The sequence below is a fragment of the Strix uralensis genome, chromosome 12 (genome assembly GCF_047716275.1).
Source record: "Strix uralensis isolate ZFMK-TIS-50842 chromosome 12, bStrUra1, whole genome shotgun sequence".
In the NCBI taxonomy this organism is placed as follows: domain Eukaryota; kingdom Metazoa; phylum Chordata; class Aves; order Strigiformes; family Strigidae; genus Strix; species Strix uralensis.
In genome coordinates, this window is record NC_133983.1 from 3941265 (window position 1) to 3957149 (window position 15885).

Below are 15885 nucleotides of genomic sequence, written 5' to 3' on the forward strand. Positions count from 1 at the left end.
TCCCCTCTGCACGGGGGTAGTTACCCTCTGAACACGGCGCTTGTCCCCTCAGGACAGGGTGTATGTGTCCCCTCAGCACAGGGTGTCTGTCCCCTCAGGACGGGGTCTATGTGTGTCCCCTCGGCACGGGGTGTATGTGGGTCCTTTCAGCACAGGGTGTCTGTCCCCTCAGCACGGGGTGTATGTGTGTCCCCTCGGCAAGGGGGTAGTTCCCCTCTGCACACGGCGCTTGTCCCCTCAGCACAGGATGTATGTGTCCCCTCAGCACAGGGTGTCTGTCCCCTCAGCATGGGGTGTATGTGTGTGTCCCTTTGGCACAGGGTGTGTGTCCCCTCAGCACATGGTGTGTGTCCCCTCAGGACAGGATGTATGTGTCCCCTCAGCACAGGGTGTCTGTCCCCTCAGCACAGGTGTATTTACACTCTGCACACGGCATTTGTCCCCTCAGCACAGGGCGCCTGTCACGTGTGCGCAGGGTGCTGCACCCCTCTGCACACAGGGCACCCTCCTCTGCACAGGGTGCGCAGGGTGCGCAGGGCACACATCCTGCCTGCACAGCGGGTGTCTCCCCTCTGCACACGGTGTGTGTCCCCTCTGCGCAGGCCCTGTGCCAGCACCACCCTGGGGACAGATCAGCCTCGCAGGGCTCGTGCAGAGCCGGAAGCGGTGCTGAGCACAGTCCCTGGGGTGCTGCGCCCTGCTGCAGGGCTGCCCAGCTGGGTGTGCACCCAGGACACCTCTCCGTGGGTGCCCGGGGAGACGTGCAGCCGCCTCCACAAGCCGAGCTGTGCTCTTCTTCAAGGGCTGGATAAAGCACACCAGCCACTTGCACCAAGCCTTTTTTCCCATCACCCTCCCACTATACACAGCTGTGTGCAGGCCGAGGGCAGGTCCCTCTTCATCAAAAAGTATTTTTTTTCCGTAGAAACTATTCCTGACACGACCAGAAAGCTCCTGGCCACCTCTGAGAGCAGCTATGGGCAGAGCTGGGCACCAGGCACATCCCAGGCCAGCGACTCCCATGGGTGCCTGCACCCATCCTGCTGGTCTTGTGGCTTTCCCCAGCCCAGATCCCACCTGGGGAGGCTGGAAAGGGCATTGAGGCTGGGGGGTCCACAGCTCTCAGGCAGCTGCTGCTGCCAAACGGGCGCGTAGGCAGAGCTCCGAGCAGGCAGGGGAGGCTGGCAGTGGCAGGGTGCGGAGGCGCATGCCCATGTACCACGCTGGCACGCCGCTGGGGACGGGGAGCGGTTGATGCCTGGGGTGCTTCCGGAGAGGGGAAACCCCACCTGCACCCCGGCTTTGTTTCTGGTGCAGGATGCAGGCACCCGGCCCTGGAGGGGCTCAGCCCGCAGCCCCTCCGCTGCACTGGCTGGGGTGGCAGCCCTGCTGCACTGGGCTCCAGCATCAGGGCTGTGTCAGCCCCCTGGCAGTCTTGTTTTCCAGCAAAGCATCTTCCCATGAGATTTATTGGTTTTTAAATGCATTTAGGGCAAGGCAAGCCCTTAAATCCCGTCTCCAGCGCTAAGCCCCTGTTGCAACAGGCAGTGCTGGGAGGCTGCTTAGGCAAAAGGCACACACTAATGCAGTAAGGCAACGCATTTAAAAGGCAAATGGGTGCTGAGCTGGGTGTTGCTTTTCTCACTGGTGAGGCTGGGTGCTGAGCAGGCTGGGCACCCACTGCAAAGCCCTGTGCCGAAGCCCGGCAAACCTTTGGGGAAGAGGTGGGCAGCTCCCCTGAGCACCTGGGACGTCCCTGGGTGCTGGGCACTGGTGCTGCCATACTCCTCCCTTGCAGACACCCCACCTTCTGCCACCCAGCCTGGCAGAAAGGACTGTGTGGGTACCCAAGGGTTGCCCCAGCATGTTGCTGTTTGAATTTGTCCTATCCCTGGTGCCTGGCCACCAAGGGCTGGAGGGGACATCCCCGCCAGGCTGAGCTGTTCCCCTGCCCAGAGAGGCAGGGAAGGGGTGATGGCAGTGGGGTGTGAGCCCTGGCAGCAGGGCTGGGAACCTGCCTCCGTGGCGGGGCACACCCAGGGGACATGTACAGGCAGGCAGGGGCTCCTGTGCATAAAAACTGACTTTCTCACTTGGCAGAGACTTTCGGAAGCAAAACACAGCCCACGCACCTTCCCCGCCCCCCCGCCACGCTCCCAGTGCCCACCCACTATCAGGGCAGCAAAGTGCTGCATTTCACCCACACAGGACTTATGGTTGTCTGCCCTCCTGGGCCCGGAGGTCATCACAGCTCCAAGCAAGGTGCTCCCCAAAAACAGGCTGGAAAAATGCACTTGGAGGTCATGCCTGGGGCAGAAAGAGCCAGGCACCTTAGCTGGAAGTTATTTAGCATGAAGAAGCTACAGGGAAAGTGTCTCTTTGGGGATGGCGCTGCTCTGCCAGTCGATTGGGGTTTGCAAAGCACAAGTTCTTGGGGGGAGTTTGTCCCTGCCCATGAGACAGCCACGTCCCCCCCGGGGTTCGGCCAGGTGCCTTCCATCAGCAGCTCAGGGCAGGCAAGCTGCCAGCCCACACCAGCCTCCCACCCACCACGCTTGTTCCCACAAGCTTTCACCCAGAGGAAGCCCCTGGGGCATGGGAGCCCCAGGGTGGTGCAGACACACCTGCCATGAAGCCAGAGAAAGGCAGGGAGGGGGGCTGGACCCCCCCCCCCCCGCCCTGCCCCACATCCCTGGGTATGTCACCCCTGTCCTCACAGGGGGGGACCAGCAGCTGAAAGATGCCCAAAGCCATCCCACATGCAGGATGAGGTCTGTTCCCCACCTTGGGATGCTGCATTTCTCCCCCAGGGAGGTGTAAAGCCCACTCAGGGAAGACCATGAGGGTGTTTGCAAGCAGCCCCCCCCGCCCCCAGGAGTCACAAGCGGCAACAGGGCTCAGCCTGCAGCCCAGTCCAACAGCATTACTCATACCTCCAGCCAAACTCCTTTATTTCCATCCAGTTTCACCACTGGTACAGAAAATAGAAAACATAAAAAATAGGCATTTTTGTGCCCCCCACCCCCCCGTCCCCGAAGCGTGCTGGCTATTTACAGGCAGAGGCGGGCGGCTCAGTGGCAGCAGCTGCACTTGCTGCTGGCCGGCTCCTTGCACACGCAGCCCTTGGCACAGTTGCTGCAGGTCGCAGGGCAGCAGGAGCAGCAGCCTGGGGGGGACACACAAGAGTTAGGGGGTGAGTTGGAAAAGATGAGGGTCCCATGGGGCAGGGGCACCCGATGGAGAGTGGGGACCCCCCACATGGGCAAGGGCCGTGATCCCAGAGGTGTAGTGGCTGGGATCTCTGCGGGGCAGGGGCACCCCCTCTAAAGGGGAGCAGGAGGGGTCTCCAGGTGAAGAGAGAAGGATCCCCAATGAGGGTCCTACAGGGCAGGGGCACCCCCATGGGAAAGCGGTGGGGTCTCCATAGAGAGTCCTACAGGGCAAGGGGGGGTCTCTATGGGGCTGGGGTCGGGAGGTCCCCATGGGGATCCAGGGGAAGGAGGGGCTCCCCTATGGCGCAGGGAGGTGCCCAGGAGGGTCCAACCGGGCACGGGCAGCCCCCCTCGGGCAAGGCTGGGCCACCCCTCGCTGACCCCCCCACTCACTCTTGCGGCAGCTCCGGCAGCGGCAGTTCTTGCACTTGCAGGACCCGGCGCAGGAGCAGGAGTCACCTGGGGCGGGAGAGCGACCGTCAGCCCGGATCCACCGGCACGGCACCGGCACGGCACCGGCACCGGACACTTACCGGCAGCACACGTGCAGTCCTGGGGGTCCATGGCTCGGCTCGGTTTAGCTCGGCTCGACTTGGCTCGGCTCCACTTAGCTCGGCTGGGCTCGCAGCAGTACGGAGAAGCGCCGGCCGCCCGGCATTTATGGGGTGGAGGCGCGGGGCGGTGCTCGGCGCTGCGCACGGCGGGGCCGTGCTCACCCGGGGGCGGGCCGGGCCGGGCCGTGCTCACTGGGGCCGTGCGCCCCGTGGGGCCGTGCACAACCGGGGGCCGTGCCGTGCCGTGCCGTGCCGTGCTCACCCCGGGGCGGTGCCGCGGTGCCGTGCTCACCCGGGGGCCGTGCTCACCGCGGGGCCGTGCACAACCGGGGGCCGTGCCGTGCTCACCGGGGCCGTGCCGTGCTCACCCCGGGTCACGGCCCTGCTCCTCCCCCCCCCCCCCCCCCCCCCCCGCCTCCCAGCCCACTTTGGGGAGGCCAGGGGGTCCCACCCGCACCCCTTTCCACCACCGCCCCCCCCAGCAGGGTGCTGCATCCTGGGGGACCAAGGTGCTGGAGGACGGCAAGGGGGGGGTCACAGCGCTGGCATGGCACAGCCACCAACTCCCGCACATGTGAGACAGCTCCCGCAGCCCCATGTGTCCAGCGCTGGGGTGCAGCTGTGCCCCCCAATCTTGGGGAGGCCTTGGGTTGTGTGTGGCTGTCCCTGGGGGTGGGACAGTCTCAGCATCGTGCCAGAGAGCAGGGTGGCTCCAGGGCAGCCCCCGTTGGGCTGGGGTGCTTGCCTGGCCCCCCAGGAGGGGTGAACATGGGGGTGCAGCACCAGGATGCCGGGCAGGAGTGTGGCACGGCTGGATGGGGGTCACTGGGACTCACAGCTTCCCAGTACCTGCGGGACCCGTGGGTTTTCCGCTCTTGCCACGGTGTTTATGTGCCGACCGGATTCCACTGCCCCACTCATGCCCGTGACCAGCTTGGCAGCCGGCATGGAAAACAGCGGCTGGGCCAGGGACAGGCCGTCCCCGTGCCTGCACCCCGTGCTCTTGGTGTTGGTATTGCAAACGGGGCAAGCCTGGGCTCGGAGCTGGCAGTGCAGATGGGGTCCATGCCCGTGGAGCTCGGGCCAGCAGGCTCTGGGACTGGGAGGGGGTCCATGGCCCTGGAAACTTGTGCCAGGGAACAGCTAGTGCTTGTTTGCAAAACCACAGAGGTTTGTTTTTTTTCCTGGCAGTGTTTTGCAGGCAGCATTAAGAGTGTAAATATGACACTAAACCAGAAGGCTCGCCAGTGGCTGAGCGGGAAAGGAGAAGCGAAATCACGGTGCACGTGTGGTCTTATTGCACATAAACACAGGTTGTGAAATCACTTCCCAGACACCCCCCAGCACGGTGTTGCAGGCCAGTGCCGCCCCCCAGCCACCCCTCTGATAGGGATGGGCTCTGCTGCACCCCTGTTTGAAGAAAGGAGAGCCCCCCAAAATGAGGATGTGCACCCCAACACCACAGGGCTGTACCAAAAGTGGAGGGTGAGTGTGCAGGGCAAGGCTGCGGGGGAGGCGGGACAATTCCTAGATTTCTGGAAATCCCACACGTCACCCATGGAGGGGCTGTGCTGGATCCTGGGGCACGTGGCCATGGGCGCCCCGTCACTGCGAGTGGGAATGGGCAGCGCAGCATCCCCACAGGACTGTGTATGGAGCCAGGATGGGAAAAGAGCCCAGAAAATATCCTGTTTCCCAATCAGGGCATTTCCACTGAATAATGAAGTCACTCGCAGCAGGGCAGGGCAGAATGAACTGTTTTCTCCCAAAACACGGGCTTGCCAAAATGCTGGGTTGCAGGGCACGTGCTAGACATCAGCAGGGAGAGGGGACCTTGAGGGGTTTCCTGCATCGCTGCTGCTGCTCCGATTTCCCAGGGCTGGCAGGGAGTAGTTAATCCCGAGGCTGTGCCCATGTAAGAGGAGTGCTGGGTCCAACTCTGATTTTATGGCAGCTGTAAAGCAAGCAGAAGAACTGCAGCCTCCCAGCACAGGTTTCAGGGCTCAGAGCCCCCCACTTCCCCCATGCAGGCAGGGGACAGCATCTGATAGCTGCTCTCCATCACACTGCTGTGGGGCACAGGGACGGGCACAGGGCAGAGCCATGGGATAGGAGTGATGCAAACCCAGCGGGGGCAGCGAGGCTGGAAGGATGCGCTCAGCCCCACTGGTTAAACCACATGTTTGGGGATAAATCCCATTAGCAACCTCTCCTTCACGCTTGTTGTGGGCTCACCAGCAATGTTTTTACGTGGTTGGCACATAAATCTCTCTGGGTAGGGAGGAATAAAGATAACCCTGCTATTTCCAGAGTGGAGTTTGAAGCTTCAGAGCTGGTGCTGCACCCTGCCTGCAGCACGCCTGCCCTGCCCTACATTCAGCTGGCGTAGGGGTGTGCTTCACGCCCATGAAGTGTGGGGTCATGGTGACATCTCAGGGGAGGCCCTGGGGGAAGAGTCCTCCTGGAGCAAAGGGGTATTCCCTGGGGATTGGCATCATGAGCAGCCAGTGGGCAGGGCTGCCCTTGGCTGTGCCAAAACCCTGGCTGAGTCCTAGCAACGGTGGCTGGATGGGTCAGGAAAGGTTTTGCAGCTAAAAAAGAGGCCATGAAGGCTGTTTTGGGGAGCGTGGGGACAGGCAGGACCCCTTGTGTGTCATGGAAAGCAGCACGGTGCCACGTGGCACCTGGGGTGCAGCATCCTGGCAGGGACATGGCTGTACTTGAGCAGGGTGAGCATCACACCCCATCACGGACATCCCAGCCCATCGCAGGCATCGCACCCTGGCACAGGCATTACAACCTATTGCAGGCATCCTAGCCCATTGTGGGCATTTTATCCTGGCATGGGCATCCCATCCCATTGCAGGCATTGCACCCAAGCATGGGCATCACAACACATCACAGGCATCCCATCCCATTGTGGACATTGCACCCTGGCATGAACATCGCACCCCATCATGAGCATCACACTCTATTGCAGACATTGCTCCCCATCGTGGCCATCGCACCCCACTGTGGGCACTGCACCTTGGCATGGGCATCACAATCCATTGTGGGCATCCAGGTCACTTGGGGCTCCCCCCAAAAGCACCTTGCCAGGCTGGCAGAGGTGGTGGGGGAAGGAGCAGGGTGGTTCTTCCAGTCAGTTCAATTAAACTGCCAGGAGGAAAACTAAACCAGTTCACCTTCACCCCAGCTGCAGTGGAAATGTTACCCCTGGAAATGGGCAGGGCTGCAGTGATTATTATGCTGTCAGTGAAGGCTTGTAATAACGAGCTGCTGATTAGCCCCGAGGATTTCTGGTGGAGGAGAGAGCATGGGATTTGCCCTTGGGTAACAACAGGGCGGAGGAAAAAAAAAAACCCTTATAAATTACCTTGTTGTGCAGGGAAAGTGTTAAAATGAGTCAGAGCTGCTGGTAGAGAGGGCAGAGCCAAGATTGGAAGACAGGAGCAAAAATAAGACGCAGGCTCTTTGCCATGACCTCCCAAACACGTTGCCCTCCCACTCCCCAAGGCAACCGCCCCGTCCAACAGAAGTGCCAGGTGCCTTATAGACCTTTATATACACATCACTTTATTTAGGTAGCTTATTACACAAGTGACAAACACTAAAGATATCTGAACACACATATAAAAAACCCAACATACACAATAAGGTTATTCTTCTTTGGTCCCCCAGATGTGCAGCACCCCCAGATGTGCTGCCCGGGGTCCCTATTTGCAGCAGCTGCACTTGGCGGAGGGGGGCCCCTTGCAGACGCAGCCCTGTGCGCACTTGGCACATCCCGCCGGGCAGCAGGAGCAGCAGCCTGTGCAGGGGAGAAAAATAAGTTGAGGACATTCCCAAGGGCATCTCAAGGTGGGGTTCGGGGGCGTCGCATCGGGGATGGCTGGTTTGGAGACTTCCCATCGATGCCTTTTAGCAACATCCCCATCCCTGGTGGTGTCTCCCTGGGTGTTTTTGCATCCAGAGGTGGCACTGGGGAGGCAGCAGGAGGGTGTGGGACCCCCAGGGGCTCACCGGGCCCCCCCCAGCCCCTCTCTGTGCAAACCCTCTTACACACGGGTCAACCCAGGGCTGATGGCATCGGGAAGCAGCCGGAAGAAATCCCAGTGCCAGTTTCCTCCCGGGGCATCCCCTTGCACCGAGTCTGAGGCGCCAGCGGGGGGGTACACTGAGTTTTGGGTTATACCAGGGGGCTTGTATTGCCTGGCAGCAGGGGAGGGGTGGAATTCACCCTGTGCTCCTTTGGGAGCAAAAAAAATACAGGAGGAATGAACTCAACTCTGACAACGCTGAGCTTGATTTGATTCAGCATGTCCAGGGATGCACACTGAAAACCCCCACGAATGTTTCTGTCCCACCCCATGGGACCCCCTTTACCTTTTTTGCACGATGTGCATTTGCAGTTTTTGCATTTGCAGTTGTCCCCGCAGGTGCAGGTGCCACCTAGAACACAGAGAAAAGGAGAAAAAGGTTGAGAGGAGGTGGTGAGAGGGGGTCCCCACACCCCCGGGGGTGCTCCGGGGCGAGGCCTCCAATTGCCGCCCCTCCGATCTCCCGCTCTCCCGCAGCATCGGCCGCGGCTGATGCTTCGGCCTCGCTCGGTGGGGAGGTCACGGCGTTCCCAGCCTCCTCCCGGTGAGATGCTCCAGGTGTGACACCGCAGCGCTGGGAGAGGATTTCAGCGACAGCATCGGGGATGGCGGAGGAGGAGGCCGGCGAGCAGGAGCGTCGGTGGTCCCGCCGGGGTGCTCTGGCTCCCGCAGCCGCCCGGAGCCGAGGCGGAGGGAAGCGCTGGCTTACCCGTGGCACAAGGGCAGTCCTGGGAGTCCATGTCTGCCTGGGCTGGGTGCCGGCTCTCGGGTGCACTGGGCGATGGGAAGAGCGGCTTTGGCAGGACTCGCAGCTGCCTCCTATTTATCCCTGGCCAGGCGAGAGCGAGTGCAAAACCTCCGCCCCTCGCAGCCTGCGCACGGCTCAGCCCGGCACCTGCCCCGGGCGCTGCTGATTCACTCCCCGGGCAGCCAGGCAGGACTTGGGGCTCCCATGTCCCCCCCTCCCCGGGGTGCTGGTGACAGCAGGGAGGGCTGTCTGGGTGACCACCGGTCTCTGCTGAGATGGTGGGGGGCGGGTGTGCAGAGAACGAGCAGCTCTCATCACACAGATGGCACCTGCATTGGGAGCGCTGCTCCGCTCCCAGGGGCTGGGGGCTGAGAGGGTACACCCAGGGAGGGCCCCACAGCCCAGCCCTTTGCCAAAATCAATCTGTCAAAACCGCAGATGTCTCGGGAGGGTGCATTGATCCTGGGGCTGCCACCACTGCTGGGAACTCTCAGCTCCCTCCTCCCAGAGCCAGCACAGTGGGGTGATGGGGAGCTGGCACAGTGGGGTGACAGGGTTGCGGTCCCTGCCCCAGACCCTGTCTCGTGGCTCTGACACCCTCCCCGCGAGCAGGACCAGCAACAAGCTGGACTGGCCTGGCCGGAGCCTGCCATGCCCTCCCAGCGCCCCAGGACGGCGGCACCCACGTCCCCTCGGCGCCACGCATGGCACCTCGGGGGCCTCGTCTCCTTCCCAGCTGCGGTACTCCGTCCCACTCATCTAAATTAATTTCCGTGTGCCATTAGCCGGGTGTGCAGGGGAGGAGGGTGGCGGGCAAGATGCCATCACCCCGGTCAACTCCTCCAGCGGGTTTTACCCACCCACTCGAAAGAGCCGTGAGGGTTTGGGGTGGAAGACATGAAAAAAAAGATGTTTTCTGAAATATTGGGTGCGGGGAGGGACTGGCCCATGGCCAGGAGGCATTACCAGCCATGGAGCATCCTTCCTCCTCACCGCTGAGGTTTTCGTGTGCTCCCTGGTGTTGGTGGTACCCCATCCTGGCTGGCCTGTGCTCTGAAAACTGCTTTGGGGTTTTTTTTATCCTGGCTGGGCTTTTGCCTGAAGTTCCTGGCTAAGGCGGTTCGTTGGAGGTGATGCTAATCCAGCCGAAACAGCGGGCCAGGGAGTATTTTTACCACCCAGCTGTCTGGGCATGTTTGGAGCTTGTTGGGTGACCTGGTGGGGAACGGTGCCAGCGCCCCGACTCGGCGTCTCCTCCAGCCCAGCCAGGCCAGGGTGGGAAATCGGTACATAAAAGCCTGAGGAAAGCAGAGCTGATGGGCCCCTTCCTCGCCCCCGCCACCCCAGCAGTGGCTCGTCGGTGCCCCAGCGTGCCAGCCCTGCTGTTGTGTGAGTGTCACGCTGCTGCTGATGCACCGGGGCGTGATGGCGAGGACGGTGCCAGGGATCAGGCGCGTGCCAAGGGCGTCAGTCGCTCCCGCGGGTGCAGGGAAACACAAACGTGCCGGAGAACACACATGCAGGCGGCCACCCACCAGCCCTGGCTACAGCCCCCTGCACTGTGGGTGTCACGGCAGAGGGGACACATCTCCTCTGGGTCCCGCACATGCTCTGCTCCTGAAATAACCAACCGAGCACTCCTGCAGTGCAGGAATACACCCAGGGACGTGCTTCCAGCCATGTTGTGATGGATGCATGGGGAACAGCAATGCCACCACAGCATCCGCTGTGTCCTCCCACACTGCCTGGCACTGTTGGCCACCCAGGTGAAGCCATGGTGTTGGCAGATTGCCCCTGTCCCCAGCTGGTGGGGGAGTCCCTGACCCCCTCCAAAGTGGTCCCTCTCCTCCAGCCTGGGGAAAGGAAGGCAAAGCCCATGCCGGGGGAGCAGAACAATGTCGGCTGCACTGTGTAATCTCTGCCATGAAAGGACATGGTGGAGGAAAAGCCCTCCAGCCCCTATTCTCAGCTCAGACTCCAGCCATTTTTCCCTTCTTTCCTTCCTTTCTTTGCACAAAGGATAAAAGCATCCTCCAGGTGATGCAGGACTGGGGATCAGGGCTCTGGGAGGTCTTGTGTTGCTCCTGGTCCGTTCTGTAATTAATTTGGGATAGGGCTGGAACAGTGGGTTGTCAGTTGGACATGCATGAGCCAGGCCACCTCCAGGAGCAGCATGTAGTTGAGGTGATGAGCTGCAGAACCAGGACCCTGGGGAGACCTTTCTGCTGCTTAAATACCCCCTGTTACAAAGCCCTGTGAGCCCCAGTTTGCCTTTTGGCCCCTGCCCTCCATTTGCTGGGAGAGCCTGGGGTTTCCCCATTATTTAAATAAGCCTGATGCTGCTCCCCGGAGTCGAGCAAAATGGGCAGGATCCCTGCGTGGCAATTATTCGCCAGCCCTTGCCATGCCAGAGCTGTATCCCTTGGCGGCTGTGTCCCCTGCGTGGGACTCCTGGCTCTGTCCCCAGACACATCCGTGGCAATCACGCTGAGACTGCCGGGCAAATTAATGTGGGTGAGTCAGCGGGGTGCTCCGGCGCTCCAGGCAGAGCCGGAGATGACGCTCACCGGTGGGATGGTGATGGCTGAGCCGGGTGATGGCTCTGCAGGGCATAGCAGGGATGAGACTTCCTGGAAAGAAGTGAAGGAGGCTGACAACCTTCAGGAAGGTGTGGTGGAGGCACCTGTCCCTCGACAGGCTCCTGTGACACCCCGGGAGACTAGAGCCAATTGCCAAAAGCCACAGGATGGTGTCGGTGCTGGTGCTGGCACCTGGCAGTGACTCAGGGCTGGTGCCAGGAGGAGGAAGGGGCAGGAGCTGGCTCCTGAGGAGGTGACTTGGCACAGGTAGGCCCTGACTCCCCGCTGAAGGATGTGCTGCTCCAGTCACCCACGGTCACGCCACAGCATGTGATGAACCTGCTTCTGCCTCTGGTTGCCCGTGATTTTCTGCAGCCACCCCAGCACATCGCCTTCAGGGGACCCTGCGGACAACTACAGGTCTCCCTCTCCCCTCTCCGAGGGCACGTGTCTCCCCAGAGCACTCGCTCCAGGCTTATCGTCCCCTCATGAGCAGTGCCAGGTTCTGTGACCTGTCCTTCACCCAGATACAACATCCCACACAGCTGCGGGGCTCCGCTGGCAAGACATCATGGCTCAGATCGGTACAGACCGTGGGAAGGGATGCCAGGAAGCTGCGAAACCAGTGTGGGCACAGCACAGAGACCCTAGGGGACAGTCCCTGGGGGTACACTGCCCCTCACTGTTGCCTGCTGCTTGCCAGGCAGGGTACTGTGCCCCATGGCACCCCAGCTGTGCAGGACACCCCTGGGTGCCCCCAATGCTGTGGCAGCAGTGGAGGCAGCGCAGCTCTGCTTGCTCCAGCTGCCTGTTTGTGTTGGACCCTGGACAGGAGAGACACGGCCGACCAGGGCTGAGCTGCTGGGGATGTAAGGAGCCATAACCCACCTGGGAGCAGCCTTTGAAACCAAAACAGAGAAAATAAGGGGGCTTGTGCATCTCCCCTAGCATCCAGAAAACACACAGCACACTTGAAACACTGAAAGCCAGCAGGAAGCCATGGGAGCAATCACTACTTAGAAAGCAGGCTTGGCTTTTATTCGACAGGTATCACAGGTTATTATTTGCTGATGATAAACAAGTGTTTAAAACACGGGAAATAGGTGCTGACGTCGTTTTGTTTTGCCAGCGCTTGCCAGCCCTTTGGCAGAGGAGGAAGAGGATGAATCACCCCTTGCCTGCCCTGGGAAGCTGTTCCCAACCGCTCCCCATGTACATAGGCAAAGCCTTGGAAACCATTTGGGAGTGAAACCGGATCGGTGGGGTGACCTCATGCTGTGGAGGCTTCTTTCTTTTTCCCAAAAAAACGGTGAGCAAAAACTTGTTCTGGTCTCAGTGGCAGACATGAGCTAAGCCCATTGTCTGTTTTCCCTCCTTGCTCCTTCCCCAGGAGCTGCCTGCTTTCCTGCCAAACTCCTGCCTGCACCTCGATCACAGCTTTGGGAAAATATATCCCAGCTGGTGCTTCTCCAGATGCTCAGCTATCAGCAAAGACATGGTGTGTCTCCATTTACCTGGACAAATGCCCTCCTTGATGGGCTTTGCTGGCCCACAATCACACCTGTAGCGATAGAAACACACCTTTGGCGAGGGTCTGCTCACGGCGGGAAGGGGATGAGCAGATTTTCATTAAGCAGGAATTGCACCGCCTGCAATACTGCAACGCTTTCACAACCCTGCAGCACGCTTTGATGTGGGCTGTTTGGGAGCCGCCTTGCAACCCAGCCGGCTGCGCTAGGGCTGGGACTCCCAAGCCCAGGTTTCTGAGCCCGGCTCAGCTGCCGGCTCGTCCTATGGCTCCGGGCAATGGCTTGAAATTTATTCCATATTTCTTATCTGGAAATGAGCTATCAATATTACCTTCCCCTTGAAAAATAGCGCAGAGAGTGTGGTGATTTGCTAATTATTTATTCCTAGGGGGAAGGGAAAGGAAGAAGGGCTGAACCGATGGTATGCAGTTGGGTCCAGGAGGGTGAGCCTGACCCCTTAACCTCCCCACTGGTTTTGGGGGTGTGCACCCTGAGGAACCCCAGCACAAGGCAGGAGCTCCCGCCCGGCGGTACAGGGTTTTGGGGCCAGGCGATGTGTGTTCAGGCACGTCTGGAAGATGAAAGGGCTGATTCCTCTTTTGATCATGAAATTCTCATAAATGTTAATGGGAATTACTTCGAGGTCTAATGAGGGCAGAATTGCAGCCCCCAAGGGGAGGAAGGGGGTGAGGACCAACCAAGCTTTGGCTGGGAAATAAAAGGGCTTCAATTTACCTTGTCCCCCACCTGTGAGAGCAGGGTACCAGTGGCTCAGGGGCTGCCCAGCATCCCTGCAGACCATCCCAGAAAAGGGGGTCCCCAGGTGTCCCCCACCTTGCCCAGCACTGCTGTCACCTGCATGGAGAGCCTTTAAGCATCACCTTAACTCTAGGCATCATTTTAACTCACAAATCTAGTGCCTTCCTAGTGTACAATTTGGATTGTCTTTTTCTTTGTGTTTTTTTTCCCCTACATCTTCCCTTCCCTTTTGCGTCTTTCAGGTTCCCACAGACTTCAAACTCACCTGCTCCAACTACTCGCCACCTCCCCCGGCTGAAACGTGACCTGAAGTTTCCAAGTATCGTTACCTTGGGCATATTTAATTATTTTATTCCCCTTTAGTTGCTAATTAGAAGCCAAGAGTAGAGGGGATGAATAATCCCCTGGGATGTCAAGTAGACACTTGCCTGAGCTTGCAAAGAAAACACCAACCCCCTTGGTATAAAGGCGTGAAATAAAAGGATATGATATTTTCCTTGATGTCTTCATAGCCCTGCTCCTGAGATCCAGAGATCGTGGTTGTTGATCCTGGGAATGATTCATGCAACGGCTCTTCCCATCCCCATCCGAACACATCTCCCATCCCATCCCAGGGATGTGTATGGGATAGGGGGGAGAAACGCTGCTCTGGCTCAGTCAGAAAATCTGGGATAGGGAAAGAGAAAAACCCCTGCAGACAGCAGAGCTAGTTTGCTGCTGTTCAGACAGCCTCAGTCTTCATCTTCAGAAGTATTTAAGTGTGTAGATGCAATTGCTCATCCCTCCGCACTCCCTCCAGCCATATTATCCCCTCCTTGAGGACTGGGGACGGTTATTTTTGCCAACATTTTTCCAAACTTTATATCTGAGTGCTCCTCAGGGTTTAGCATCTCACCACGGGAGACCAAGCAGGAGGATCCCTTGCCAGGCAGATAAGGGCATTGTGAATTTTCGGCTAGATTTGAGGTCTTTGCCAAGAAACAGCTCCTGGGTGGGTGACAATCCTTGTACTTGTGCTGTCATGGCCAGCTTCTCCGTGTAACCTGCCTAGAAAGTCAGCAATCGGTGCCAAGAATGTTTTGATTATATTATATTATATTATAATATATTATATTCATAGACTCATAGACTGTCTCGAATTGGAAGGAACCCATAAGGATCATCGAGTCCAACTCCAATATGTTATGTTACATTATGATTTATATATATATATTTATATTCCCCTAGGAGCTAGAAAAGAGCAAACACTGGTCATAGGGCATCGCCTTGGCAAGGCTGTGCAGAGCAACTGCAGGGTCATGCAGGAAGGAGGACAGTGATGATCTCTTGCTGGGTATTGTGACCCCTGCTCAGGTGACACAATCAAGTCACCCCGCAAGTACAGCCACACCAACCCCGGCTGTGGCTGCGCAGCAGCAATACCCAGGGGCTCAGTGAGGATTATACGGGATTTTCCCCCCTATAAAAGTGTGGAAAGGGAAGGATCCCTGTTTCGAGCACTGCTGGATGGCTGCAACGTGAGCAGGGTGGTCACCAAACTCAGGACTGGATGCTGTATGTATAATATAGAAACGAAGGGAAACGAGTACTAAAAGTCACGATTTCAATTATAAGAGTTTCAGAGCCAGCAAATTCAGAGAGGCAGCTGTAACAGGCAGCATAATTTAACCCTGTTGCAGACACACCAAACCCAATACCATAATTAGAGATGCAAAATAATATTTACAGCCCAGATCATACATATTTAGTGAGAAGTTGGAATTTTCATCTATTTGTGATTTTACCAGCCTAAAAAGGTCTCTGAGCTCAGTTTTTTTCCCCATTTTGGGTTTGCAGAGCCTGGCAGAGCAATACTTGGCGCTGCTGGAAGGGGAGCTGGGGATTTTCCCTGGGAGGCAGCAGCATTTACTGTGCTTGAGCAACAGGCCGTTGCCTGCCTGGGTTCACGCTGGTGCTTTGCCTTTGTGCTCTGGTACCCAAACCAGCACCCAGGAGGGGAGACCCACTGCAAAGTTGGCGCTGAGACCCACGCTCACCCAAAATGGATCCACAAAGGGGAAAAAAACAACCCCTCTTTAATATGCCGCACGTGGTTGCTGCCTTGTTATTCGCAAGTATAACAGCACATTGATAGAGCTGCCAGGAAAACTTGGTAAAAACAATTTAAAAAAGAGAAAAAGGCAGTTGTCACATTCGGAGTCGCGTGATCTCCGCTCGAGCACTGCCTTTGAGAGCCCTCCTTCGCATGCAGGGCATGGATGCCGCTGCCGGCCAGGGCTTGGCCGATGCACAAATAAAAGTGCACTAGGAAGTGCCTGCCAGCTTTCCTAGAAATAAATGAACCTTTGCCTCAATCCAGTGGCCACTGTGGGGAAGAACTGTTGTCCCAGTGCATCTTTTTCCA

General features: G+C 58.5%; 2 protein-coding genes and 1 long non-coding RNA gene across 3 annotated transcripts; 1 reads left to right on the plus strand and 2 right to left on the minus strand.

The window, feature by feature from the left end:
• Nucleotides 1-2934: 2934 nt before the first annotated feature.
• On the minus strand, nt 2935-3901 carry LOC141948674 (metallothionein-2). Its single transcript, XM_074881427.1, has 3 exons — nt 3746-3901; nt 3606-3671; nt 2935-3166 (listed from the first exon to the last, which is right to left on the minus strand). Exons 1-3 carry the CDS (start codon nt 3774-3776, stop codon nt 3072-3074), a joined length of 192 nt encoding a protein of 63 aa, XP_074737528.1. The 5' UTR covers nt 3777-3901; the 3' UTR covers nt 2935-3071.
• A 3415-nt stretch (nt 3902-7316) lies between these two features.
• Nucleotides 7317-8678, minus strand: LOC141948675 (metallothionein-1). The gene is made up of 3 exons (XM_074881428.1): nt 8576-8678; nt 8153-8218; nt 7317-7577 (listed from the first exon to the last, which is right to left on the minus strand). Exons 1-3 carry the CDS (start codon nt 8604-8606, stop codon nt 7483-7485), a joined length of 192 nt encoding a protein of 63 aa, XP_074737529.1. The 5' UTR covers nt 8607-8678; the 3' UTR covers nt 7317-7482.
• Nucleotides 8679-10997: 2319 nt separating this feature from the next.
• Nucleotides 10998-13977, plus strand: LOC141948938 (uncharacterized). Its single transcript, XR_012630598.1, has 3 exons — nt 10998-11128; nt 12323-12502; nt 13724-13977. It is a non-coding gene; the product is annotated as an uncharacterized LOC141948938 (long non-coding RNA).
• Nucleotides 13978-15885: the final 1908 nt, after the last annotated feature.

Coding starts and splice junctions, on each gene's coding strand:
- LOC141948674 (XM_074881427.1), bottom strand. CDS start 3,776: ATGGACCCCCAGGACTGCACGTGTGCTGCCG. Junction 3,672..3,745: donor GGACTGCACGTGTGCTGCCG/GTAAGTGTCCGG, acceptor CTCCCGCCCCAG/GTGACTCCTGCTCCTGCGCC. Junction 3,167..3,605: donor CTGCCGGAGCTGCCGCAAGA/GTGAGTGGGGGG, acceptor TGTCCCCCCCAG/GCTGCTGCTCCTGCTGCCCT.
- LOC141948675 (XM_074881428.1), bottom strand. CDS start 8,606: ATGGACTCCCAGGACTGCCCTTGTGCCACGG. Junction 8,219..8,575: donor GGACTGCCCTTGTGCCACGG/GTAAGCCAGCGC, acceptor TCTGTGTTCTAG/GTGGCACCTGCACCTGCGGG. Junction 7,578..8,152: donor ATGCACATCGTGCAAAAAAG/GTAAAGGGGGTC, acceptor TCCCCTGCACAG/GCTGCTGCTCCTGCTGCCCG.